Source organism: Somniosus microcephalus, chromosome 4, assembly GCF_052327205.1.
Source record: "Somniosus microcephalus isolate GS21.2 chromosome 4, FLI_Smic_1.0, whole genome shotgun sequence".
Lineage (NCBI taxonomy): Eukaryota > Metazoa > Chordata > Chondrichthyes > Squaliformes > Somniosidae > Somniosus > Somniosus microcephalus.
Genome location: NC_140990.1, coordinates 59,233,164 through 59,261,149, shown reverse-complemented (window position 1 = coordinate 59,261,149; position 27,986 = coordinate 59,233,164). Strand labels below are relative to the sequence as shown.

Below are 27,986 nucleotides of genomic sequence, written 5' to 3'. Positions count from 1 at the left end.
AGAATCCCCATGTACAGTCCCAGGGTTAGAGTCCCCATGTACAGTCTCAGGGTTAGAATCCCAATGTACAGTCCCAGGGTTAGAATCCCCATGTACAGACGCAGGGTTAGAATCCCCATGTACAGTCCCAGGGTTAGAATCCCCATGTACAGTCCCAGGGTTGGAATCCTCATGTACAGTCTCAGAGTTAGAATCCCCATGTACAGTTCCAGGGTTAGAATCCCCATGTACATTCCCAGGGTTAGAATCCCCATGTACAGTCCCAGGGTTAGAATCCCCATGTACAGTCCAAGGGTTGGAATCCCCATCTACAGCCCCAGGTTTGGAATCCCCATCTACAATCCCAGGGTTAGAATCCCCATGTACAGTCCCAGGGTTAGAATCCCCATGTACAGTCCCAGGGTTGGAATCCCCATGTACAGTCCCAGGGGTTAGAATCCCCATGTACAATCCAAGGGTTTGAATCCCCATGTTCTGTCCCAGGGTTAGAATCCCCATGTACAGTCCCAGGGTTAGAATCCCCATGTACAGTCCCAGGGTTAGATTCCCCATGTACAGTCCCAGGGTTAGAATCCCCACGTACAGTCCCAGGATTAGAATCACCATGTACAATCCCAGTGTTGGAATCCCCATATACAGTCCCAGGGTTAGAAACTCCATGCACAGTCCAGGGTTAGAATGCCCATGTACAGTCCCAGGGTTAGAATCCCCATGTACAGTCCCAGGGTTAGAATCCCCATGTACAGTCCCAGGGTTAGAATCCCCATGTACAATCCCAGAGTTAGAATCCCCGTGTACAGTCCCAGGGTTAGAATTCACTTGAACAGTCCCAGGATTAGAATCCCCATGTACAGTCCCAGGGTTAGAATCCCATGTAGAGTCCCAGGTTTAGAATCCCCTTGTACAGTCCCAGGGTTAGAATCCCCATGTTCAGTCCCGGGGTAGAATCCCCATGTACAGGTCCAGGGTTAGAATCCCCATGTACAGTCACAGGGTTAGAATCCACATGTACAGTCCCAGGGTTGGAACCCCCATGTACAGTCCCAGGGTTAGAATCCCGACATACAGTCCCAGGGTTAGAATTGCCATGTACAGTCCCAGGGTTAGAATCCCCATGTACAGACCCAGGTTTAGAATCGCCATGTACAGTCACAGGGTTAGAATCCCCATGTACAATCCCAGGGTTAGAAATCCCGTGTACAGTCTCAGGTTTAGAATCCCCATGTACAGTCCCAGGGTTAGAATCCCCATGTACATTCTCAGGGTTAGAATCCCCATATGCAGTCCCAGGGTTAGAATCCCCATGTACAGTCCAGGGTTAGAATCGCCATGTACACTCCCAGGGTTAGAATCCCCATGTACATTCCCAGGGTGAGAATCCCCATGTACTGTCCCAGGTTTGGAATCCCCATGTACAGTGCCAGGGTTAGAATCCCCATGTACAGTCCCAGGGTTGGAATCCCCATGTACAGTCCCAGGGTTAGAATACCCATGTGCAGTCCCAGGGTTAGAATCCCCATATACAGTGCCAGGGTTAGAATCCCCATGTACAGTCCCAGGGTTAGAATCCCCATGTGCACGCCCAGGGTTAGAATCCCCATGTACAATCCCAGGGTTAGAATCCCCATGTAGAGTCCCAGGGTTAGAATCCCCATGTACAGTCCCAGGGTTAGAATCCCCATGTACAGTCCCAGGGTTCGAATCCCCATATACAGTCCCCGGGTTAGAATCCCCATGTACAGTCCCAGGGTTAGAATCCCCATGTACAGTCCCAGGGTTAGAATCCCCATGTACAGTCCCAGGGCTGGAATCCCCATGCACAGTCCCAGTGTTAGAATCCCCATGTACAGTCCCAGGGTTAGAATCCCCATGTACAGTCCCAGGGTTAGGATCCCCATGTACAGTCCCAGGGTTCGAAGCTCCATCTACAGTCCCAGGGTAGGAATCCCCATATTCAGTCCCAGGTTTAGAATCCCCATGTGCAGTCCCAGGGTTAGAATCCCCATGTACAGTCCCAGGGTTGGAACCCCCATGTACAGTCCCAGGGCTGCAATCCCCATCTACAGTCCCAGGTTTGGAATCCCCATGTACATTCCCAGGGTTAGAATCCCCATGTACAGTCCCAGGGTTAGAATTCCCATGTACAGTCCCAGGCTTAGAATCCCCATGTACAGTCCCAGGGTTAGAATCCCCATGTACAGTCCCAGGGCTGGAATCCCCATGTACAGTCCCAGGGCTGGAATCCCCATGTACAGTCTCAGGGTTAGAATCCCCATGTACAGTCCCAGGGTTAGAATCCCCATGTACAGTCCCAGGGTTCGAAACCCCTTGTGCAGTCCCAGGGTTAGAATCCCCATGTACAGTCCAATGTTTACAATCAACATGTACAGTCCCAGGGTAAGAATCCCCATATACAGTCCCAGGGCTGGAATCCCAATGTACAGTCCCAGGGTTGAATCCCCATGTGCAGTCCCAGGGTTAGAATTCCCGTGTACAGTCATAGGTTTAGAATCCCCATGTACAATCCCACTGTTAGAATCCCTATGTACAGTCCCAGGGTTGGAATCCACATCTACAGTCCCAGGTTTGGAATCCCCATCTACAATCCCAGGGTTAGAATTCCCATGTTCAGTCCCAGGGTTAGAATCCCCATGTACAGTCCCAGGGTTGGAATCCCCATCTACAGTCACAGGGTTAGAATCCCCATGTACAGTCCCAGGGTTAGAATCTCCATGTACAATCCAAGGGTTTGAATCCCCATTTCCTGTCCCAGGGTTAGAATCCCCATGTACAGTCCCAGGGTTAGAATCCCCATGTACAGTCCCAGGGTTAGAATCCCCATGTACAATCCCAGTGTTGGAATCCCCATATACAGTCCCAGGGTTAGAATCCCCATGTACAGTCCCAGGGTTAGAATCCCCATGTACAGTCCCAGGGATAGAATCCCCATGTGCAGTCCCAGGGTTAGAATCCCCATGTGCAATCCCAGAGTTAGAATCCCCGTGTACAGTCCCAGAGTTAGAATTCCCTTGTACAGTCCCAGGATTAGAATCCCCATGTACAGTCCCAGGGTTAGAATCCCATGTAGAGTCCCAGGTTTAGAATCCCCTTGTACAGTTCCAGTGTTAGAATCCCCATGTACAGTCCCGGGGTAGAATCCCCATGTCCAGTCCCAGGGTTAGAATCCCCATGTACAGTCATAGGGTTAGAATCCACATGTACAGTCCCAGGGTTAGAACCCCAATGTACAGTCCCAGAGTTAGAATCCCTACATGCAGTCCCAGGGTTAGAATCCCCATGTACAGTCCCAGGGTTAGAAACCCCATGTACAGTCCCAGGGTTAGAATCCCCATGTACAGTCCCAGGTTTAGAATCCCCATGTACATTCTCAGGGTTAGAATCCCCATGTACAGTCCCAGGGTTAGAATCCCCATGTACAGTCCAGGGTTAGAATCCCCATGTACACTCCCAGGGTTCGAATCCCCATGTACATTCCCAGGGTTAGAATCCCCATGTACAGTCCCAGGTTTGGAATCCCCATGTACAGTCCCAGGGTTAGAATCACCATGTACAGTCCCAGGGTTGGAATCCCCATGTACAGTCCCAGGGTTAGAATACCCATGTGCAGTCCCAGGGTTAGAATCCCCATATACAGTCCCAGGGTTAGAATCCCCATGTACATTCCCAGGGTTAGAATCCCCATATACAGTCCCAGGGTTAGAATCCCCATGTACATTCCCAGGGTTAGAATCCCCATGTACAGTCCCAGGGTTAGAATCCCCATGTACAATCCCAGGGTTAGAATCCCCATGTACAGTCCCAGGGTTAGAATCTCCATGTACAGTCCCAGGGTTAGAATGGCCATGTACAATCCCAGGGTTCGAATCCCCATATACAGTCCCAGGGTTAGAATCCCCGTGTACAGTCCCAGGGTTAGAATCCCCATGTACAGTCCCAGGGTTTGTATCCCCATCTACAGTCCCAGGGTTGGAATCCCCATGTACAGTCCCAGGTTTAGAATCCCCATGTGCAGTCCCAGGGTTAGAATCCCCATGTACAGTCCCAGGGTTAGAACCCCCATGTACAGTCCCAGGGCTGGAATCCCCATCTACAGTCCCAGGGTTGGAATCCCCATATACATTCCCAGGGTTAGAATCCCCATGTACAGTCCCAGGGTTAGAATTCCCATGTACAGTCCCAGGGTTAGAATCCCCATGTACAGTCCCAGGGTTAGAATCCCCATGTACAGTCCCAGGGTTAGAATCCCCATGTACAGTCCCAGGGCTGGAATCCCCATGTACAGTCCCAGGGCTGGAATCCCCATGTACAGTCCCAGGGTTAGAATCCCCATGTACAGTCCCATGGTTAGAATCCCCATGTCCAGTCCCAGGGTTAGAAACCCCTTGTACAGTCCCTGGGTTAAAATCCCCATGTACAGTCCCAGGGTTAGAATCCCCATGTACAGTCCCAGGGTTATAATCCCCATGTACATTCCCAGGGTTAGAATCCCCATGTACAGTCCCAGGGTTAGTATCCCCATGTACAGTCCCAGGGTTAGAATCCCCATGTACAGTTCCAGGGTTAATCAAATCAAATCAAATCAAATCAACTTTTATTGTCATTGTTAGTGCACAAGTGCAGTACAACGAAATGTAGGCTTGCGGCTCCCGAGAGTGTACAATTTGGATTAGGACACTTAAACATTTCAACATACATTTGTACATATATATTAGCATAAATAGGACCATAATAAAGTGCATCGGCAGATGTGCAGGCTTTAGTGGTTATTTGTGGAGTTCAGTAGGATGACAGCCCTGGGAAAGAAGCTGTTCCTAAATCTGGTCGTACGGGTGCGAATGCATCTGTCGCGTCTTCCAGATGGTAGGAGGGCAAACAGACTGTTGCTGGGGTGGGTGGGGTCTTTGATGATGGACCGTGCCCTCCGTAGGCAGCGTTTCTGATATATATGTTCTATGGTTGGTAGCCGGGTGCCGGTAATGCGTTGGGCAGTTTTGACTACCCGCTGCAGGGCTTTCCGGTCATGGGAGCTACAGCTGCCGTACCATACCGTGATACAGTTTGTCAGGATGCTCTCGAAAGTGCAGCGGAAGAAGTTAGAGAGGATCGGGGGTGACAGATTACATCCCTTCAGCCTCCTCAAGAAATATAGGCGCTGCTGGGCCTTCTTCACCAGACAGGAGGTGTTGAGGGACCAGGAGAGGTCTTCCGTGATGTGGACTCCGAGGAACTTAAAGCTGGTTAGAATCCTCATGTACATTCCCAGGGTGAGAATCCCCAAATACAGTCCCAGGGTTACAATCACCTTGTACAGTCCCAGGGTTAGAATCCCCATGTACAGTCCCAGGGTTAGAATCCCCATGTACTGTCCCAGGGTTAGAATCCCCATGTACATTCCCAGGGTTAGAATCCCCATGTACAATCCCAGGGTTAGAATCCCCATGTACAGTCCCAGGGTTAGAATCCCCATGTACAGTCCCAGGGTTAGAATCCCCATGTACACTCCCAGGGTTAGAATCCCCATGTACATTCCCAGGGTTAGAATCCCCATGTACAGTCCCAGGGTCAGAATCCCCATGTACAGTCCCAGGGTCGGAATCCCCATGTACAGTCCCAGGGTTAGAATCCCCATGTACAGTCCCAGGGTTAGAATCCCCATGTACAGTCCCAGGGTTAGAATCCCCATGTACAGTCCTAGGGTTAGAATCCGCATGTACATTCTCAGGGTTAGAATCCCCATATACAGTCCCAGGGTTAGAATCCCCATGTACAGTCCCAGGGTTAGAATCCCCATGTACAGTCCCAGGGTTAGAATCCCCATGTACACTCCCAGGGTTAGAATCCCCATGTACATTCCCAGGGTTAGAATCCCCATGTACAGTCCCAGGGTTGGAATCCCCATGTACATTCCCAGGGTTAGAATCCCCATGTACAGTCACAGGGTTAGAATCCCCATGTACAGTCCCAGGGTTAGAATCCCCATGTACATTCTCAGGGTTAGAATCCCCATGTACAGTCCCAGGGTTAGAATCCCCATGTACAGTCCCAGGGTTAGAATCCCCATGTACAGTCCCAGGGTTAGAATCCCCATGTACAGTCCCAGGGTTAGAATCCCCATGTACAGTCTCAGGGTTAGAATCCCCATGTACAGTCCCAGGGTTAGAATCCCCATGTACAGTCCCAGGGTTAGAACCCCCATGTACAGTTACAGGATTAGAATCCCCATGTACAGTCCCAGGGTTAGAATCCCCATTTACAGTCCCAGGGTTGGAATCCCCATGTACAGTCCCAGGGTTAGAATCCCCATGTACAGTTCCAGGGTTAGAATCACCATGTACAGTCCCAGGGTTGGAATCATCATGTACAGTCCCAGGGTTAGAATCACCATGTACAGTCCCAGGGTTGGAATCCCTATATACAGTCCCAGTGTTGGAATCATCATGTACAGTCTCTGGGCTGTAATCCCCGTGTACAGTCCCAGGGTTAGAATCCCCATGTACAGTCCCAGGGTTAGAATCCCCATGTACAGTCCCAGGGTTAGAATCCCCATGTACGTTCCCAGGGTTAGAATCCCCATGTACCGTCACAGGGTTAGAATCCCCATGTACGTTCCCAGGGTTAGAATCCCCATGTACAGTCCCAGGGTTAGAATCCCCATGTACAATCACAGGGTTAGACTCCCCATGTACAGTCCCAGGGTTAGAATCCCCATGTACAGTCCCAGGGTTAGAATCCCCATGTACAGCCCCAGGGTTAGAATCCCCATGTACAGTCCCAGGGTTAGAATCCCCATGTACAGTCCCAGGTTTGGAATCCCCATGTACAGCCCCAGGGTTAGAATCCCCATGTACAGTCCCAGGGATAGAATCCCCATGTACCGTCACAGGGTTAGAGTCCCCATGTACAGTCCCAGGGTTAGAATCCCCATGTACAGTCCCAGGGTTAGAATCACCTTATACATTCCCGGGGTTGGAATCGCCTTATACATTCCCAGGGCTGGAATCCCCTGTGCAAGTTAATTGGAAAACCCAGGGTAAGTTTCACCCAGAGTGCCCTCTCTGAAGCCTGTTTTCTGCTCGCTCTGTGCCCAGCACTCCCTGCACCCCTGGAGCACAGAAGTGAATTTCAGCCTCAGTGTTACAAGTTTCATCAGTTACAGGCTGGAGAAAGGAATAATTCAAACTGACCCAGAGCTGCGTGATTGGTTCAATCTGTAGAGGACTGACGAGCCCTTTTAAATTCCCAGTAACTCTAATCCTGGATATAAAAGAGGGGAGAGCTGTGTTTAAATCAAAGAGTCTCCTTGGAGATTCTCTGAGGGAAGGAACTGGTCAGCTTCAAACTCTAGTTAGAAATTTCCAATTAGCAGTTATTGCCCAATATCGATTCCCACAGGGATGGGGAATTCTAGAATAAGGAAGGAACCGATCAGGATTTGAAAGGTATTAATAAAGAATTCAAGGGCTTCTTCCATTTGGGATCTTTCCTTATTTTGTCCACTCGAGGATTAGATACCAGACTTTCTCCTGTGAATATAGAGCTGGATTCTTGGGCCGTGATGTGTTTACTTGTTCGTAATTTGTTAAATACATTTGCTGAGTGGATTTAAATTCAAGATGAGGTTTGCAGGCGTGATTCTCCATTCACACATCGAAGGTGAGAGATGCTGTGGGTCACACGCTAAGTCCAGTAGCTGAAAGTGATTAACAGACTGGATTTGTATTTAGTGATCCCGGGCGTGTTACCGATACCTTCCCTGGATGCTGGAAGGATGTTCCCGATGGTCGGGGAGTCCAGAACCAGGGGTCACAGTCTAAGGATAAGGGGTAAGCCATTTAGGACAGAAATGAGGAGGAATTTCTTCACCCAGAGTGGTGAATCTGCAGAATTCTCTACCACAGAAGGCAATAGAGGCCAATACATTAAATATATTCAAGAAGATGTTGGATATATTTCTTAAGGCTAAAGGGATCAAGGGGTATGGGGAGAAAGCAGGGACCGGGTACTGAATTTGGATGATCAGCCATGATCGCATTGAATGGCGGAGCAGGCTCGAGGGGCCGAATGGCCTACTCCTGCCACTACCTTCTATGTTTCTATGTTTCTATGGATACCAAGGCTAGGAGAGGCACTCTGGAATGTATGGGGAGCTGGGACTTGTCCATGAGAGTAACCGAAGGTATGAGAACTGAAATAATCTTGAGTTAGAAAAGAGAAAAGGCACCAAAAAATGCAGCTGTCAATAACAGGACATCAATTAGTCTCCTCTTATCTTGGAGAAATCAAGGTCTCAACACACTGTGTGCTGGAAACAAAGTAGATTTATTCAACAGTTATACAGAATATTAAACTACAGCCTAGTTATAGGGATTATTAACATCAGCAGAAACAAACTCCAGCTGTCAGAGTGAACATGGTTCAGCCCTGGATGTAATTAACAGCAGCAATAACAGTGGAATCCAACCACTGTAGTCACTTGTGAACTCGCTGGTGTCTCAACAAGTGGGGTGAATGAGTGAATCCCTTCCCACACACGGAGCAGGTGAACGGCCTCTCCCCAGTGTGAACTCGCTGGTGTGTCAGCAGGTTGGATGAATCAATGAATCCCTTACCACACACAGTGCAGGTGAAAGGTCTCTCCCCAGTGTGAACACGCTGGTGTACAATGATTTGGGATGACTGATTGAATCCCTTCCCACACAGGGAGCAGGTGAATGGCCTCACCCCAGTGTGAACTTGCTGGTGTGTCAGCAGGGTGGACAAACAAGTGAATCCCTTCCCACACTCGGAGCAAGTGAAAGGCCTCACCCCAGTGTGAGTGCGTTGATGGGTCACCAGCTGCTTTGTGCTTTTAAAGCTCTTCCCACAGTTAGTAAATTCAAAAGGTCTATCATCGGTGTGAACTTGCTGGTGTGTCAGCAAGGTGGACAAGTGAGTGAAAGCCTTCTCACACACGAACAGGTGAATGACCTCTCCCCAGTGTGAATTCGCTGGTGTGTCAGAAGGTTGGATGACTGACTGAATCCCTTCCCACACTCGGAGCAGGTGAATGGTCTCTCCCCAGTGTGACTGCATCGATGAGTTTCCAGCTCAGATGGGTAATTGAATCCCTTCCCATAGTCCCCACATTTCCACGGTTTCTCCGTGGTGCGGGTGTCCATGTGTCTGTCCAGGTTGGACGATCGGTTGAAGCCTCGTCCACACACAGAACATGTGTACAGTTGCTCCTCGCTGTGAATGGTGCGATGTTTTTTCAGGCTGTGTAACAGGTTAAAGCTCTTTCCACAGTCAGTGCACTGGAACACTCTCACTCGGGTGTGGGTCTCAGTGCTTTTCCAGTCACACTGATGTTTGAAATCTTTTCCCACAGACAGAACAGACAAACATTTCTCCTTCCACATTCAGAGGGTGATGATATTCGGGTCCTGATGAATGAAGTGACTCTGTCAGATCTTGACATGATGTTTGGTTTGAGTTTCCCATCTGTAAATCCTCCCCTTCTAACACCCTGTAAAAGGAGTTTACAAAAGTCATCACTGTAAGTATAGGATAGAAATTCCGAACAGACAATTCTAGTTTCTATGGAACATTCTTTCCTCTCTTGTTCCCCCAAAGCTGTAAATCCCCGTCCCACACACTCTCCCTCCTCCCTGTGCTGAAATCCAAACCCATCGCACCATCTACAACATTTCTTTCCTCCACTCCCAGTTTTCCCCCCTCCCTCTACTCTGGTTGGGTTCAGTTCTACACCCACTGTGTGCAGAGAGAGAATAAAATCAATGAGCCAATGATTGTCTCGGCAGCGGCGGGAATCTCGGCGGCGGCAGCAGTATAAAAGGTGAGCCTGAGGCGCAGGTAGGCCTCAGAGCGGCAGCGGCTGGAATCTCGGCGGTGGTGAACTATAAAAGGTGAACCCGAGGCACGGGTAGGCCTCAGAGCGGCAGCGGCGGGAATCTCGGCAGCGGTGAGCTATAAAAGGTGAGCCCGAGACGCGGGTAGGCCTCAGAGCGGCAGCGGCGGGACTCTTGGTGGCGGCGAGCTATAAAAGGTGAGCCCGAGGCGCGGGTAGGCTTACCAATCTCAGAGGGAGAGAAGTAAAAAGTAATCGAAGTGTGACATCACCAGAAAGCAGGTAAGTGATTGGTTGGTAAGTATTTCTCTCTTTTTAAACTTTAACTCTGTGGTTTATATTTTCTAAGCTCTCTGTGGTGTAACGGGAACTGTTTGTAAAACAGGGCCCTTAAATATATCATTTAACTGTAGTGAAATTGGTGGGATTGATTTGTTTAATTTAATTTGAATTAATTAAAGGGTAAGTCATGGCAGGACAGCCTGGTGCAGTGGTATGCTCCTGCGCTATGTGGGAACTCAGAGACACTTCTTCTGTCCCTGACAACCATGTGTGCAGGAAGTGTGTCCAGCTGCAGCTACTGACAGACCGCATTGCGGCGCTGGACCTGCGAATGGATACATACTGGACCATTCACGATGCTGAGGACATCGTGGATATCACGTTTAAGCAGTTGGTCACACCGCAGATAAAGGTGGAACAGGCAGAAAGGGAATGGGTCACCAACATGCAGAGTAGTAGGCGCAGGCAGGTAGTGCAGGGGTCCCCTGTGGCCATCCCCCTCTCAAACAGATATACCGCTTTGGATACTGATAGGGGGGATGGCTTACCAGGGGAAGGCAACAGCAGCCAACCTTTGGCACCAGGGTTGGTTCTGCTGCACAGGACGGGAGTAAAAAGAGGGGGAAAGCTATAGTAATAGGGGATTCTATTGTAAGGGGAATAGATAGGCGTTTCTGCGGCCGCAAACAAGACTGCAGGATGGTGTGTTGCCTCCCTGCTGCAAGGGTCAAGGATGTCTCAGAGCGGTTGCAGAACATTTTGGAAGGGGAGGGTGAACAGCCAGTTGTCGTGGTGTATATAGGTACCAATGATATAGGTAAAAACTGGGATGAGGTCCTAAAAGCTGAATATAGGGAGTTAGGAGGTAAATTTAAAAAATAGGACCTCAAAGGTAGTAATCTCAGGATTGCTACCAGTGCCACATGCAAGTCAGAGTAGAAATAGAAAGATGTTTCTGATGAATACGTGGCTAGAGGAATGGTCCAAGGGGAGGGATTCAAATTCCTGGGACATTGGAACCGGTTCTAGGGTAGGTGGGACCAGTACAAAATGGACAGTTTGCACCTGGGCAGTGCCGGGACTGAGGTCCTAGGGGGAGTGTTTGCTAAAGCTCTGGGGGAGGGTTTAAACTAAAATGGCAGGGAGTTGGGAACCTTTGCGGGGAGACAGAGGAAAAGGAAACAAGGATAAAAGCAAAAGATAGGAAGGCGAAAAACAAAAGTGGCAGTCAGAGAAAGCAAGGGTTTAAATCAAACATGGCCACAGTAAATAATAATTCTAAAAGATCTAAGAGCGTTAAGAAAACAAGCCTGAAGGCTTTGTGTCTTAATGCGAGGAGCATTTGTAATAAGGTGGATGAATTAGCTGTGCAAATAGAGGTAAACAGATATGATATGATTAGGATTACGGAAACATGGCTCCAGGGTGACCAGGGCTGGGAACACAACATCCAGGGGTATTCAATATTCAGGATCGACAGGCAAAAAGGAAAAGGAGGTGGGGTAGCATTGCTGGTTAAAGAGGGGATTAACACAATTGAAAGGAAGGATATTAGCTCTGATGATGCGGAATCTGTATGGGTAGAACTGAGAAATACCAAGGGGCAGAAAACGTTAGTGGGAGTGGTATATAGACCTCCAAACAGTAATGCAGAGGTCGGGGATGGCATTAAACGGGAAATTAGAGAAGCGTGCAATAAGAGCACAGCAGTTATCATGGGTGACTTTAATCTACATATAGATTGGGTTAACCAAATTAGTAACAATACTGTGGAGGAGGAATTCCTGGAGTGTATACAGGATGGTTTCCTGGACCAATATGTCGTGGAACCAATTAGAGATCAGGCCATCTTAGACTGGGTATTATGTAATGAGAAAGGATTAATTAGCAATCTTGTTGTGCGAGGCCCCTTGGGTCAGAGCGATCATAACATGATAGAATTCTTCATTAAGATGGAGAGTGAAATAGTTGACTCAGAGACTAGGGTCCTGAATTTAAATAAAGGAGACTGCGATGGTATGATGTGCGAGTTGGGTAGGATTGATGGGGGAATGCCACTCAAAGGGTTGACGGTGGATGGGCAATGGCAACCATTCAAAGATCGCATGGATGAACTGCAGAATTTGTTCATCCCAGTTTGGCATAAAAATAAAACAAAAAAGTTGACTCAACCGTGGCTAACAAGGGAAATTAGGGATAGCATAAGATCCAAGGAGAGGACATATAAATTGGCCAGAAAAAGCAGTAAACCTGAGGATTGGGAGCAGCTAAGGATTCAACAAAGGAGGACAAAGGGATTAATTAAGAGGGGGAAAATAGAATATGAGAGTAAGGTGCAAGGAACATAAAAACTGACTGTAAAAGCTTTTACAGATATGTGAAGAGAAAAAGGTTGGTGAAGTTAAGCATAGGTCCCTTGCAGTCAGAATCAGGGAATTTATAATGGGGAACAAAGAAATGGCAGACCAATTAAATACATACTTTGGTTCTGTCTTCACAAAGGGGGACACAAATAACCTCCCAAAGATGTCGGGGAACATAGGGTCTAATGAAAGAGAGGAACAGATAGAAATCAGTATTTGTAGGGAAATGGTATTCGGGAAATTGGTGGGATTGAGGGCCGATAAATCTCCAGGGCCTGATCATCTACATCGTAGGGTACTTAAGAAAGTGGCCCTAGAAATAGTAGATGCATTGCTGGTCACCTTCCAAAATTTGATAGACCCTGGAACAGTATCCATGGATTGGCGGGTAGCTAATATTACCCCACTGTTCAAAAAGGGTGGTAGAGAGAAAGCGGGGAATTACAGACCAGTAAGCCTGACATCGGTAGTGGGGAAAATGCTAGAGTCCATTATAAAGGATGTAATAGCAGAGCACTTGGAAAAAAGTGACCGGATCGGACAAAGTCAACATGGATTTACAAAAGGTAAATCGTGCTTGACTAGTCTACTGGAATTTTTTGAGGATGTAACTGCTAAAATAGATAAGGGAGAACAAGTGGATGTGTATTTGGATTTTCAAAAGGCTTTTGATAAGGTCCTGCATAAAAGATTAGCGTGTAAAATTAAGGCACATGGGATTGGGGGCAAGGTATTGACTTGGATAGAGAACTGGTTGGCAGACAGAAAGCAAAGAGTTGGAATAAACGGCTCTTTTTCTGAGTGGCAGGCAGTGACTAGTGGGGTACCGCAAGGATCGGTCCTTGGACCCCAGCTGTTCACAATATATATTAATGATCTGGACGAGGGAACTAGATGTAATATCTCCAAGTTTCCAGATGACACAAAGCTGGGTGGGCGTGTGTGCTGTGAGGAGGATGCCGAGAAACTCCAGGATGATTTGGACAGGTTGGGTGATTGGGCAGAGGCATGGCAGATGCAATATAATGTGGATATATGCGAGGTTATCCACTTTGGTGTCAAAAACAGGAAGGCAGATTATTATCTGAATGGCAATAGATTGGGAGAAGGGGAAGTGCAACGAGCCCTGGGCGTCCTTGTGCACCAGTCGCTGAAAGTAAGCATGCAGTTGCAGCCGGCGGTTAAGAAGGCAAATGGTATGTTGGCCTTCGTAGCGAGAGGGTTTGAGTACAGGAACAAGGATGTCTTGCTGCAGTTGTACAGGGCCTTGGTGAAACCACATCTTGAGTATTGTGTGCAGTTTTGGTCGCCTTATTTGAGGAAGGATGTTCTTGCCATGGAAGGAGTGCAGCGAAGATTCACCAGGCTGATACCTGGGATGGCAGGAATGACGTATGAGGAGAGATTGGGTCAATTGGGCTTGTACTCGTTGGAGTTTAGAAGAATGAGAGGGGATCTCATCGAAACTTATAAAATTCTAACAGGACTAGACAGACTAGATGCAGGAAGGATGTTCCCGATGGTCGGGGAGTCCAGAACCAGGGGTCACAGTCTAAGGATAAGGGGTAAGCCATTTAGGACAGAGATGAGGAGGAATTTCTTCACCCAGAGAGTGGTGAACCTGTGGAATTCTCTACCACAGAAGGCAGTAGAGGCCAATTCATTAAATATATTCAAGAAGGAGTTGAATATATTTCTTAAGGTAAAGGGATCAAGGGATATGGAGAGAAGGCAGGGACAGGGTACTGAATTTGGATGATCAGCCATGATCTCATTGAATGGCAGAGCAGGCTCGAGGGGCCGAATGGCCTACTCCTGCTCCTATCTTCTATGTTTCTATGTTTTTGAACACCTCCCAGTCATCTTCTGTCATTTTACCCATTAACAGATTTTCCCAGTTTACTGTGGACAGTCTCTGTCTCATCCCATTGAAATTGTCCTTATCTAACACTAGAATCTTAGTAGCTGTTTTGCGTTTCTCCTTTTCAATCATAACGTGAAACTCGATCATGTTATGATCATTGTTAGATAAATGTTCACGCACCATGAGGCTGTTCACTAAATCTGGCTCATTACTAAATCTAATATGGCCTGCCCCCTTGTTGGTTCTAGGACATATTGTTGCAGAAAATGATTCTGGACACTTGAGAAATTCACCCGAGAAGACGATAGAGACCAAAGTGCCATTTGCCCTCTCAGTGTGGCCCTGAAGGACTGTGTCCAGGCTGAAGTTCTGTTCCCGCCGCACGATCCTCCCCCCAGATTGTCCTTTCTGAGCTCCAGCCAGGTGATGCTAAACACTCAGGTGGGAAAGACAAAAATCTACAACAATGTATTTAAAACAAAGCTGATTTATTTGACATATATATCCAGAATATTAAACTCCAGCTCAGTTACAGGAATTACTGACATCAGCAGAAACAACCGTCAGAATGAATATGGTTCAGTCCTGGATGTGATTAACAGCAGCAACAACAGCAGAATCCAACCCCTGCCGTCACTTGTGAACTCGCTGGTGTGTCAGCAGGCTGGAGTGCTGAGTGAATCCCTTCCCACACACTGAGCAGATGAACGGCCTCTCCCCAGTGTGAACTCGTTGATGTCTCAGCAGGTTGCCTACCAGAGTGAATCCCTTCTCACATACGGAGCAAGTGAATGGCCTCTCCCCAGTGTGAACTCGGTGGTGTGTCAAAAGGTTGGATGACTGAGTGAATCCCTTCCCACACACGGAGCAGGTGAACGGCTTCTCCCCAGTGTGAACTCGCTGGTGTCTCCCCAGCTCTGCAGAACTTTTAAAGCTGTCCCCACAGTCAGAGCATTTAAAAGGTTTCTCCCCAGTGTGAATGAGCTGGTGTGTTCGGAGCGAGGATGAGTGAGTGAATCCCTTCCCACAAACGGGACAGATGAACGGCCTCTCCCCAGTGTGAACTCGCTGGTGTGTCAGCAAGTGGGATGACTGAGTGAATCCTTTCCCACATACGGAGCAGGTTAATGGCCTCTCCCCGGTGTGACTGCGTCGATGAATTTCCAGCTGGTGTGGGTAATGGAATCCCTTCCCACAGTCTTCACATTTCCATGGTTTCTCCATGGTGCGGGTGTCCTTGTGTCTCTCCAGGTTGGACGATCAGTTGAAGCCTCGTCCACACACAGAACACATGTACGGTTTCTCCCCGCTGTGAAAGGTGCGATGATTTTTCAGGCTGTGTAATTGGTTAAAGCTCTTTCCACAGTCAGTGCACTGGAACACTCTCACTCGGGTGTGGGTGTCTCAGTGCTTTTCCAGTCACACTGATGTTTGAAATCTGAAAAATGGAGTGACTCTGTCAGATCTTGACATGATGTTTGGTTTGAGTTTCTCGTCTGTAAATCCCCCCCTTCTAATACCCTGTAAAATGTCAGGATAGAAATTTGGATTTTTTGGCGGGTAGTTGTGGGGAGGCGGATAATGTTGAGTGTTTTAATAATGGAGCCTGGGGCCGCACTCGGGGTGTGAGCAGCCCGCGTCCCCCCGGGGTTCATGAACCCGCTCCCTGAGCTCGGGGTGTGTGCAGCCCGCGTCCCCCCGGGGTTCATGAACCCGCTCCCTGAGCTCAGGGTGTGAGCAGCCCGCGTCCCCCCGGGGTTCATGAACCCACTCCCTGAGCTCTCTCACCTGATGTGTCTGCGGCTGCTGCCAAGGTCCGCGCATGCTCAGCTCACCTTCTGTTGTTCAGGTTTAAAGGTCAAGCCCCGCCCCTCACACACGGTGATTGGTTGGAGGACCCGCTGCCCGCTCGGTCCTCCAGCCCTGCCCTGCTCTTCCTATTGGTCCGGAGCTCCCGTCAATCACCCAGGCAGTGTGAGCTGAGCATGCGCAGAAGTGACCAGCCAGGAGAAACCACAACTGGATAGACACAGCTGAGCCGCCAATCCAGAGTCGGCTTGTATCAGGGCAGGCGCTGGATGTGGAAGTCGGTCCCTGGCCGCCTGTGTAGGTCTTTTTGTTGCTTCAGTTTGAGCTGTAGTGGAGATGGTGGAGAAGCTGCTGGGTTTAACTTCTGAGCCCAGGAGGACCCAACAATTTCCAATGTGGGACTGTCAGGGGAGGTGGATTCTGGGGGAGATTAGGTTGCTGAACAGACACTGTCCCTACAATGTAAAAGAGTATTGTTTTATGAACAAGTATTTCTGTACAGGCTTTTAATCCATTTTACATATGCAGATTTTTTGAATTCATTCATGGGGTGTGGGCATCGCAAGCAAGGCCAGCATTTATTATCAAAATCCCCAGTGAGAAGGTGATGGTGATCCTTCTTCATGAACCGCTGCAGTCCGTGTGGTGAAGGTGCTCCCACAGTGCTGCCAGATAAGGAATTCCAGGATTTTCACCCAGCGACGACGTAGGAATGACGATATATGTCCAAGTCAGGATGGTGTGTGACTTGGAGGTGAACTTGGAAGTGATGCTGTTCCCATGCACCTTGTCCTTCAAGGTGGTAGAGTCGTGGGTTTGGGAGGTTCTGTCAAAGTTCTGGTCGAGTTGCAGATGAATAAAGTCCCTCACCTTCACCCCCGCCCACCTCTCTCTCCTCCCATAGAGGCCACTGAAGGACATTAGTGAACCAGTTGGATTTTTGTGACAATCCCATAGAGTCATAACGGCACAGAAAGAGGCCATTCAGCCCATTGAGTCTGTGCCAGCTCTCTGTAGAGCAATTCAGCCAGTCCCATTCCCCTGCTCTATCTCCGTAGCCCTGCAAGTTTATTTCCCCCAAGTGCCTCTCCAGTCTCCCCTTTAAAGCATTGAGTGTCTCCGCTTTTATTTGGCACCTTTCATGCTGACATTTTTCTACTGCCGGCCCCACAAATGACCAGATTCATTGAGCTCAATTTCACAGCCTGCCTTTGTGTTTTTGTGGGTTCTCTCTCACGCTCCATTTTTCCTGTTTTAAACTCATTTTACAGGCTATTAGAAGAATAGGATTTGCAGACGGGGAACTCAAACCAAACATCACTTCAAGATCTGACAGAGTCACTCGATTCATCAGGACCTGAGTATCATCACCCTTTGATCACGGAAGCAAAAAGCACCATTCACAGCGGGGAGAAACCATACACGTGTTCTGTGTGTGGACAAGGATTCAGCCAATCATCTGGCCTGTTGAGACACAAGCGCAGTCACACCGGGGAGAGGCCGATCACCTGCTCTGAGTGTGGGAAGGGATTCACTCAGTCATCCACCCTGCTGATACACCAGCGAGTTCACACTGGGGAGAGGTCGTTCAACTGCTCTGAGTGTGGGAAAGGATTCACATGTTCATCCCACCTGCTGACACACCAGCGAGTTCACACTGGGGAGAGAATGTTCACCTGCTCTGAGTGTGGGAAAGGATTCACTAATTCATCCAATCTGCTGCAACACTGGCAAGTTCACACTGTTGAGAGACCTTTTAAATGCTCTGACTGTGGGAAGTGCTATAAAAGTACCCGGGAACTGACACACCATCAACATAGAAACATAGAAGATAGGAGCATTTGGCCCCTCGAGCCTGCTCCACCATTCAATGCGTTCATGGTTGATCATCCAATTTCAGTACCCTGTCCCTGCCTTCTCTCCATATCCCTTGATCCCTTTAGCCTTAAGAAATATATCTAACTCCTTCTTGAATATATTTAATGAATTGGCCTCTACTGCCTTCTGTGGTAGAGAATTCCACAGGTTCACCACTCTCTCTGGGTGAAGAAATTCCTCCTTATTTCTGTCCTAAATGGTTTACCCCTTATCCTTAGACTGTAACCCCTGGTTCTGGACTCCCCGACCATTGGGAACATCCTTCCAGTCTCTAGTCTTGTCTAGTCCTGTTAGAATTTTATAAGTTTCGATGAGATCCCCTCTCATTCTTCTAAACTCCAGCGAATACAAGCCCAATTGACCCAATCTCTCCTCATACGTCATTCCTGCCATCCCAGGTATCAGCCTGGTGAATCTTCGCTGCACTCCCTCCATGGCAAGAACATCCTTCCTCAGATAAGGTGACCAAAACTGCACACAATACTCAAGGTGTGGTCTCACCAAGGCCCTGTACAACTGCAGCAAGACATCCTTGTTCCTGTACTCAAACCCTCTCGCTACGAAGGCCAACATACCATTTGCCTTCTTAACCGCCTGCTGCACCTGCATGCTTACTTTCAGTGACTGGTGCACAAGGACGCCCAGGTCTCATAGAAAACATAGAAGATAGGAGCAGGAGTAGGCCATTCGGCCCCTCGAGCCTTCACTCTCTGGGTGAAGAAATTCCTCCTCATTTCTGTCCTAAATGGCCTACCCCTTATCGCGTTCACACTGACGAGAGACTGTTCAGGTGCTCTTACTGCAGGACTGGGTTCAGGCGATCATCTGAACTCGCTGTACACCAGCGCACTCACACCAGAGAGAGGCAGTTCACCTGCTCCATGTGTGGGAAGGGATTCACTAATTCATCCCACCTGCTGACACACCAGCTTGTTCACACTGGGGAGAGACCTTTTAAATGTTCTGACTGTGAGAAGAGATTTAATAGAAATAAGGTTCTGCTGAGACACTAGTGAGTTCACCTGCTCCATGTGTGGGAAGGGATTCACTCACTCATCCACCCTGCTGAGACACCAGAGAGTGCACACCGGGGAGAGGGCATTCACCTGCTCCGTCTGTGGGAAGGGATTCACTCAGTCATCCCACCTGCTGAGACACCAGCGAGTTCACACTGATAAGAGACCTTTTAAATGTTCTGACTGTGAGAAGAGATTTAAAAGAAAAAAGCATCTGCTGAGACACCAGCGAGTTCACACTGGGGAGAGGCCATTCACCTGCTCCGTGTGTGGGAAGGGATTCACTCAGTCATCTGACCTTCTGAGACACCAGCATGTTCACACTGGGGAGAGGCAGTTCACCTGCTCCCTGTGTGGGAAGGGATTCATTTGTTCATCCCACCTGCTGAAACACCAGCGAGTTCACATTGGGGAGAGGCCGTTCTCCTGCTCCGTGTGTGGGAAGGGGTTCACTCAGTCATCCACCCTGCTGAGACACCAGCGAGTTCACACTGGGGAGAGGCCGTTCACCTGGTCCGTGTGTGGGAAGGGATTCACTCGTTCATTCCACTTGCTGAGACACCAGCGAATTCACACTGAGGAGAGGCCGTTCACCTGCTCTGTGAGTGGGAAGGGATTCATTCAGTCATCCCACCAGCTGAGACACCAGCGAGTTCACAAGTGACTGCAGGGGTTGGATTCTGCTGTTATTGCTGCTGTTAATCACACCCAGGACTGAACCATGTTCATTATTACAGTTGGGGTTTGTTTCTGCTGATGTTAATAACCCTATAACTGGGCTGGAGTTTAGTATTCTGGATAGATATCAAATAAATCAGTTTATGTGTTAAACACATTCCTGTAGATTTTTGTCTTTCCCCCCTGAGTGTTTAGCATCACCTGGCTGGAGCTCAGAAAGGACAATCTGGGGGAGGATCGTACAGAGGGAATAGAACTCCAGCCTGGACACAGTCCTTCAGGGCCACACTGAGAGGGGCAAATGGCACTTTGGTCTTTCTCGTCTCTCTTCACTGACAGCAAAGTCCCCGTGCAGGTAATCTTGAGGCCTGTAAGAAATGTGTCCCAGCCGCTCTCTTCCATGGTTCAGAGCTCCTAGGCATGGTACAGAAGGCTCCTTTACAACTGTGTTTAAAGTCAGGAAGAACAACGGTGAATGCTGGAAACGTGCTGTCAAATCAGAGATTGGTGTAAAACTGCGATCTGTTCCTGACTGAAAATGAAACAGCAGGTTTAAGTTTCCAGTCTAAAAGTGACTAGTAATTATTCTATGAAGATTTAACGTGTTTGTGTGACAGTCCTGAGTCTACCATTTTAAGGCAGGCATTAACTCATTTAAAATAAACCTGTTTAATATAAATTGGTTAAAGTCTGCATTAAAATAGCAGACGGAGGAGTTCACATGAGCCTGTTAACTGCTGGTACAATTATACAACAGACATTTGATCTCCAGATAAAGAAGGACCTGCAGCGTGTTCCCAGGAATTCCCTGTTTTATTGATGTGTGTGTGTTAGACACCAGGATAACTAAAAATACACGACCTGGAACATTCACTGGGGTGCGATCCCAACAGTTACTCTGGGATCACTCCCGCTGTGGAACTCCACCACTGACCCTGCCGAAGGTTGTAGGCTGAGGGTGTGGGGCCTCCAGGAGTGGACGGTAAGAAAGCTGGGTTTCAGTATCCTGACAAATATATGCCGAGGAACCAGAAGACTCCTTACTGAGGAACCGTCTGGGGTTTTACCGGTCAGCGTACGTCTAGGGGTGAATGATTCCTGACTCCCTGAACTGTCTTACATTGAACCCAGTTTGTAACAAGGTGAGTTCAGTTTACAGGAGAATAGGGACAAATATCACCCACAATTGAGGGAGTCAGAAGCAGCCATTAGAGAAGCTAAGAGATCTTTGGAAGATGGTGTACAATTGTGGTAATAATAGTAAAAGCTTTTCCAGCTATGTCAGGAGTCAGAAGACATAGTTACACAGAGTTACACAGAATTACAGAGTCTACAGTACAGGAACAGGCCATTCGGCCCAACTGGTCAATGCTGGTGTTTCTGCTCCACACGAGTCTCCTCCCACCACTCTTCATCTAACCCTATTAGCATATCCTTCTATTCCTTTCTCCCTCATGGGCTTATCTACCTTCCCCATGAATGTATCTGTGCGATTCACCTCAACTACTCCTTGTGGTAGCACGTTCCACATTCTGACCTCTCTTTGGGTAAAGAAGTTTCCCCTGAATTCCCCATTGGATTTATTAGAGACTGTGTTATAATTATGACCTGTAGTTTTGGACTCCCCCACAGGTGGAAACATTTTCTCCAGGTCCACCCTCTATAACCTTTTCATAATCTTAAAGACCTCGATCAGGTCACCCATCGGCCTTCTCTTTATTCTGGAGAAAAGAGCCCCAGCCTGTTCAGCCTTTCTTGATAAGTATATCCTCTCAGTTCTAGGATCATCCTTCAAAAGTCTTTTTCCACCTTCTCCAGTGCCTTTATATCCTTTTTATAATATGGAGACCAGAACTGTTCACTGTACACCAAGTGTGGTCCAACCAATGTCCTATACAAGTTTCACATAACTTTTCTGCTTTTCAATTCTATCCCTCTAGAAATGATTCCCAGTCCATTGTTTGCTCCTGTTATGGCCTCATTAACCTGCGTCGCTACTTTTAGTGATTTGTGTATCTGGACCCCGAGATCCCTTTGCTCCTCTACCCCATTTAGATTCTTACTTTCTAAGTAGTTTGTGGCCTCCTTATTCTTCCTACCAAAACACACCTCACATGGATCTATACTGAAATTCATTTGCCAATTACACTCCCATTCTGCAAGTTTGTTAATGTCTTCTTGCATTTTGTCACAGTCTTCCTCAGTATTAACTTTATCTCACAATTTGTTGTCATCGACAAAGTTTGAAATTATACTTCCGATTCCCGAATCCAAATCTTTTATGTAAATGGTGACCAACAGTGATCCCAGCACCAATCCCTGTGCAACACTACTTCCCACCTTTTGCCAGTCTGAGTAGCTACTCCTAACCCCTACTCTCTGTTTCCTGTTTTGTAACCAGCTTGTTATCCATAAACAGTTTGTAAGATCGACAAGATGATCCAGGTCAGGCCGTGTGGAGTGAAGGGCCAGGCAGCAGAATGGATGGAAAGATGGCGAAAAAACAGAAATCAGAGGGTTGGAGTTCAGGGAAGTGTGTGTCACAAATACATTTTGTTCTATTTTGACTAGAAATACAAAATCTCTACTAGACATGTTAAACTACAAGTTATTTAATCAGGGCTGCAGCTGCTGAAAGGTTGACTGTACTGAGGTTTGTGGCCAGAGCTGGCAGACGTGTTGTTCTGAAGTCTGATGTCTCACACCTGAAGAGTCTGTTTATGTCATGTTGTAATGACCTTTTTCTGTTGCCTGGTGTCAGAAATAGAAATCAAGGGGAGATGATGCCTCACTCTGTTAATCAATTCCTTGACACATTTCCTTGCATTTCCTTTCTTAATTTACAAAGATCACAACTCCATTAGTGAACAATGGATTGCCAGTCTGCCACTTTTTAATGAGGCGTGAAAGGATTCGCTGTGAAGCTACACCTGCCCATCTGTCTGTGTGTCACTGTGTTTGGATTGTGTTAGACAACAGTCCTAATATCTCACCTACATTCATTACAATTTTTGAAATGTTAGATTGTACTTGGAAGAAGTTGAGTTTGAATTTGACAATTCTGAAATTGGGAGCTGTTAATGATTTCTGTTTTTCACGTAAGTATAGTTATGTGATCAGTCAAAGCAAATTAAAAGATGCTGCTATTTACCGAACACAACTGAATAATTCTACAAGGATGTTATCGCAGTCTTCCTCAGTATTAACTACATCCCCCAATTTAGTGCCATCAGCAAATTTTGAAATTGTACTTCTGATTCCCAAGTCCAAATCATTCATGTAAATGATGAACAACAGTGGTCCCAGCACCGATCCCCGTGGAACACCACTTCCCACCTTCCGCCCGTCTGAGTAAATACCTTTAACTCATCCCGTCACTATAACTGGACTTGTCTCCATTCCCGTGCTGAGGGGATTGCTGTACCAGGCGGGAGGGGCAACATTTGGGGACTCTCGATTCTCCACCAATTCCCATTCCCCTTCTTTCTGGTGGATAATGGAGGTGCCACTGTGTGTAATGTGCAAGTCAGTAAGAATTGTCAGCGAGGATTAATCAGCACTTTCTAATTGGAGATGTTAATCAGTGGAACCTTTCAGGCATTGAATTGTAGATTTTGTACCAAAGATTAATATACGATTGAAGTAAAAGTCCATAATTTTATTGTAAAATATTTCAGGGACTCTCATCAGAAATTAAGGGGAAAGATCAGACAGCGATTCTTAAATGAACACTGCAGCCCCGACAAGTCAATCAACTTATATCCAGAATATTAAACTCCAGCCCAGTTATAGGGGTTATTAATACCAGCAAAAACAAACCCCAACTGTCAGAATGAACATGGTTCAGTCCTGGATGTGATTAACAGCAGCAACAACAGCAGAATCCAACCTCTGCAGTCACTTGTGAACTCGTTGGTGTCTCAGAAGGGTGAATGACTGGGTGAATCCATTCCCACACATGGAACAGGTGAATGGCCACTCCCCAGTGTGAACTCGCTGGTGTGTCAGCAGGTTGGATGATCGACTGAATTCCTTCCCACACACAGAGCAGGTGAACGGCCTCTCCCCAGTATGACCACGCTGATGTGTCCGGAGACTGGACGAGTGAGTGAATACCTTCTCACACACGGAGCAGGAGAATGGTCTATCTCCAGTGTGAACTCGCTGGTGTGTCAGCAGGTGAGATAACGGAGTGAATCTGTTCCCACACACGGAACAGGTGAAAGACCTCGCCCCAGTGTGATCTCGCTGGTGTGTCAGCAGGTGAGATAACTGAATCTGTTCCCACACACGGAGCAGGTGAACGACCTCTCCCCAGTGTGAACTCGCTGGTGTAGAATGAGGTTGGATGACTGCTTGAATCTCTTCCCACAGTGAGTGCAGCTGAATGGTCTCTCATCAGTGTGAACTCGCGGATGTGTCTGGAGATATTACGGGTGAGTGAATCCCTTCTCACACATGGAGCAGGTGAATGGCCTCTCCCCGGTGTGACAGCGTTGATGATTTTTCAGCTCAGACGGGAAATTGAATCCTTTCCCACACACGGAGCAGGTGAACGGTCTCTCCCCTGTGTGACTGCGTCGATGAGTTTCCAGCTTGGATGGGTAATTGAATCCCTTTCCACACTCCCCACATTTCCATGGTTTCTCCATGGTGCGGGTATCCTTGTGTCTCTCCAGGTTGGATGATCAGTTGAAGCCTCGTCCACACACAGAACACGTGTACAGTTTCTCCCCGCTGTGAACCGTGCGATGTTTTTTCAGGCTGTGTAACTGGTTAAAGCTCTTTCCACAGTCAGTGCACTGGAACACTCTCACTCGGGTGTGGGTGTTTCGGTGCTTTTCCAGTCACACTGATGTTTGAAATCTTTTCCCACAGAAAGAACAGACAAACATTTTTCCTTCCACATTCAAAGACCGATGATATTCAGGTCCTGATGAATTGAGTGACTGTCAGATGTTGACATGATGTTTGGTTTGAGTTTCCCATCTGCAAAGCCTTCCCTTTGAATACCCTGTAAAAGGAGTTTACAAAAGTCATCACTGTAAATACAAGATAGAAATTCAGAACAGACAATTCTAGTTTCTATGGAACATTCTTTCCTCTCTTGTTCCCCGAAAGCTGTAAATCCCCGTCCCACACACTCTCCCTCCTCCCTGTGCTAATCCAAACCCATCGCACCATCTCCAACATTTCTTTCCTCCACTCCCAGTTTTCCCCCTCCCTTTGCTCTGGTTGGGTTCAGTTCTCCACCCGCTGTGTGCAGAGTGAGATTAAAATCAATGAGTCAATGATTGTCTCTCCTGGTCACTGGGACCTTGAAGCCCCGCCCACTCTTTGTTCCTGTACCTAGATGGCCACGCATGCGCCATGACCCCGCCCTGTCCAAGATGGCGGCCAGTGACCCCGCTGACCCGGGCGGCCGGGCCTGTAACCGTGGGGCAAACACGGGGCCTGTGGGCTCTTATTCGGGACCTGCACCGGGTGTTCCTGAAGCTTCCCAGCCCAGCCACAGGTCCAATTCATCCCCGAGCCCACAATCTCCTACCACCTGCCGGAAGCGTCTCTTCCACTTCAAACCATCGAGACCACTCGCAGTGCGCATGCTCAGAGCACTGCCCGGTCCTGCGCCTGCACAGTGGGCTCCTGTAGTCATAGATAGGGTACATTCTGCCGCATGGCAGATTCTGTGTGAACTCCCCACCATTGAAAGCCCCAATTGGTGCAAAGAACATTTTTTATCATCCCATCGAGATTGAGGCTGGAGGGGCAATAAACAAAATTAATTTTAAAAAGAGCCTGGTCCCTCAGCCATCGTGCAACCCTTATACTTGCTGGAGTTTAGAAGAATGAGAGGGGATCTCATTGAAACTTATAAAATTCTAACAGGACTGGACAGACTAGATGCAGGAAGGATGTTCCCGATGGTCAGGAGGTCCAGAACCAGGGGTCACAGTCTAAGGATAAGGGGTAAGCCATTTAGGACAGAAATGAGGAGGAATTTCTTCACCCAGAGTGTGGTGAACCTGTGGAATTCTCTGTCACAGAAGGCAGTTGAGGCCAATTCATTAAATATATTCAAGAAGGTGTTAGATATATTTCTTAAGGCTAAAGGGATCAAAGGGTATGGGGAGAAGGCAGGGACAGGGTACTGAATTTGGATGATCAGCCATGATCTCATGAATGGCGGAGCAGGCTCGAGGGGCTGAATGGCCTACTCCTGCTCCTATCTTCTATGTTTCTATGAAATGTGCTTCTGACCACACATCCGCAGCATAACAAAGACCGCCTACTTCCACCTCCGTAACATCGCCCGTCTCCACCCTTGCCTCAGCTCATCTGCTGCTGAATCCCTCATCCATGTCTTTGCTACCTCTAGACTTGACTATTCCAATGAACTCCTGGCTGGCCTCCCACATTCCACCCTATGTAAACAAGGTCATTCAAAACTTGGCTGCCCATGTCCTAACTCGCACCAAGTCCTGTTTGCCCATCACCCATGTGCTCGCTAACTTACATTGGCACCCTGTTTATGACATCAGCGCTGACCTGTATGGCTGCTATTTTACGAGCTCCTCCCCAACTGGTATTTTAATGTTGTATTTAATGTATTCAATGTTGTACTTTAATATATCGTACTGTTAGTTTTTTAGTATTCTACTGTTTAGTATTTAGCATTCTAGTTTTAAGAACATAAGAACATAAGAAATAGGAGCAGGAGTAGGCCAATCGGCCCCTCGAGCCTGCTCCACCATTCAATAAGATCATGGCTCATCTGATCCTAACCTCAAATCTACTACCCCTCTCCATCCCACCCGAACCCATGTGATCTCCTGGGAGAGGCGAAAAACCAGATAAAAAACCCAATGGCCAGTTTGGGAGAAAAAAATCTGGGAAATTCCTCTCCGACCCATCTAGGCAATCGAAACTCGTCCAGGAGATCACTCTGTCCCTGTATTTTCTACAGCACTTACCTTCTGTAAAGGCAATCTCCACCCCAGCCAGGAACAGGAATAAAACTACCTCCTGAAATCTAACACAGAATTAGAACACAAGAAGTAGGAGCAGAACCAGGCTACACGGCCCCTGGGCCCACTCCACTACCCACAGGGCCATAACCATTCCGAACCTAGACTCATGTCCAATTTCCTGCCCGCTCCCCATAACCCTTAATTCCCTTTACTTCTAGGAAACTGTCTATTTCTGCTTAAAATTTATTTAATGATGTAGCTTCCACAGCTTTCTGGGGCAGCAAATTCCACAAACCTACCACTCTCATAGTGAAGAAGTTTCTCCTCATCTCAGTTTTGAAAGAGCAGCCCCTTATTCTAAGACTATGCCCCCTAGTTCTAGCTTCACTCATCATTGGGAACATCCTCACCGCATCCACCCGATTAAGCCCCTTCACAATCTTATATGTTTCAATGAGATCGCCTCTCATTCTTCTGAACTCCAATGAGTAGAGTCCCAATCTACTCAACCTCTCCTCATATGACCACCCCCTCATCCCCGGGATTAACCGAGTGAACCTTCTTTGTACTGACTCGAGAGCAAGTATGTCTTTTCTTAAGTATGGACACCAAAACTGTATGCAGTATTCCAGGTGCGGTCTCACCAATACCTTGTACAACTGCAGCAATACCTCCCTGTTTTAATATTCTATCCCCCTAGCAATAAAAGCCAACATTCCATTGGCCTTCTTGATCACTTGCTGCACCTGCATACTAACTTTTTGAGTTTCATGCACCAGGACCCCCAGATCCCTTTGTACTACAGTACTTTCCAGTTCCTTGCCATAAAGATAATAACTTGCTCTATGATTTTTCCTGCCAAAGTGCATAACCTCACACTTTCCAGTATTGTATTCCATCTGCCAAATCTCTGCCCACTTACTTAGCCTGTCTATGTCCCTTTGCAGGTTTTTAATGTCCTCCTCACTCACTACTTTCCCTCCCATCATTGTATCATCTGCAAACTTTGATATGTTACACTCGGTCCCCTCCTCCAAATTGTTAATATAGATTGTAAAGAGTTGGGGACACAGCACTGACCCCTGCGAAACACCACTAGTTACTGATTGCCAGTCTGAGAACGAACCATTTATCCCAAATCTCTGCTTTCTGTTAGAGAGCCAATCCTCCACCCATGCCAGAATATTACCCCCAATCCCGTGATTTTTTATCTTGAGCAATAATCTTTTGTGTGGCACCTTGTCAAATGCCTTTTGG

The 27,986-nt window shown here is 47.7% G+C and overlaps 1 protein-coding gene across 1 annotated transcript; it reads right to left on the bottom strand.

Moving 5' to 3' along the window:
• Nucleotides 1-8,336: 8,336 nt before the first annotated feature.
• Nucleotides 8,337-25,363, bottom strand: LOC147119001 (uncharacterized). Its single transcript, XM_085984006.1, is given in 5 exon segments — nt 8,337-8,972; nt 8,975-9,158; nt 15,032-15,592; nt 23,668-24,150; nt 25,307-25,363. Coding segments are annotated over 5 exon segments (1,767 nt in total). The 3' UTR covers nt 8,337-8,490.
• Nucleotides 25,364-27,986: the final 2,623 nt, after the last annotated feature.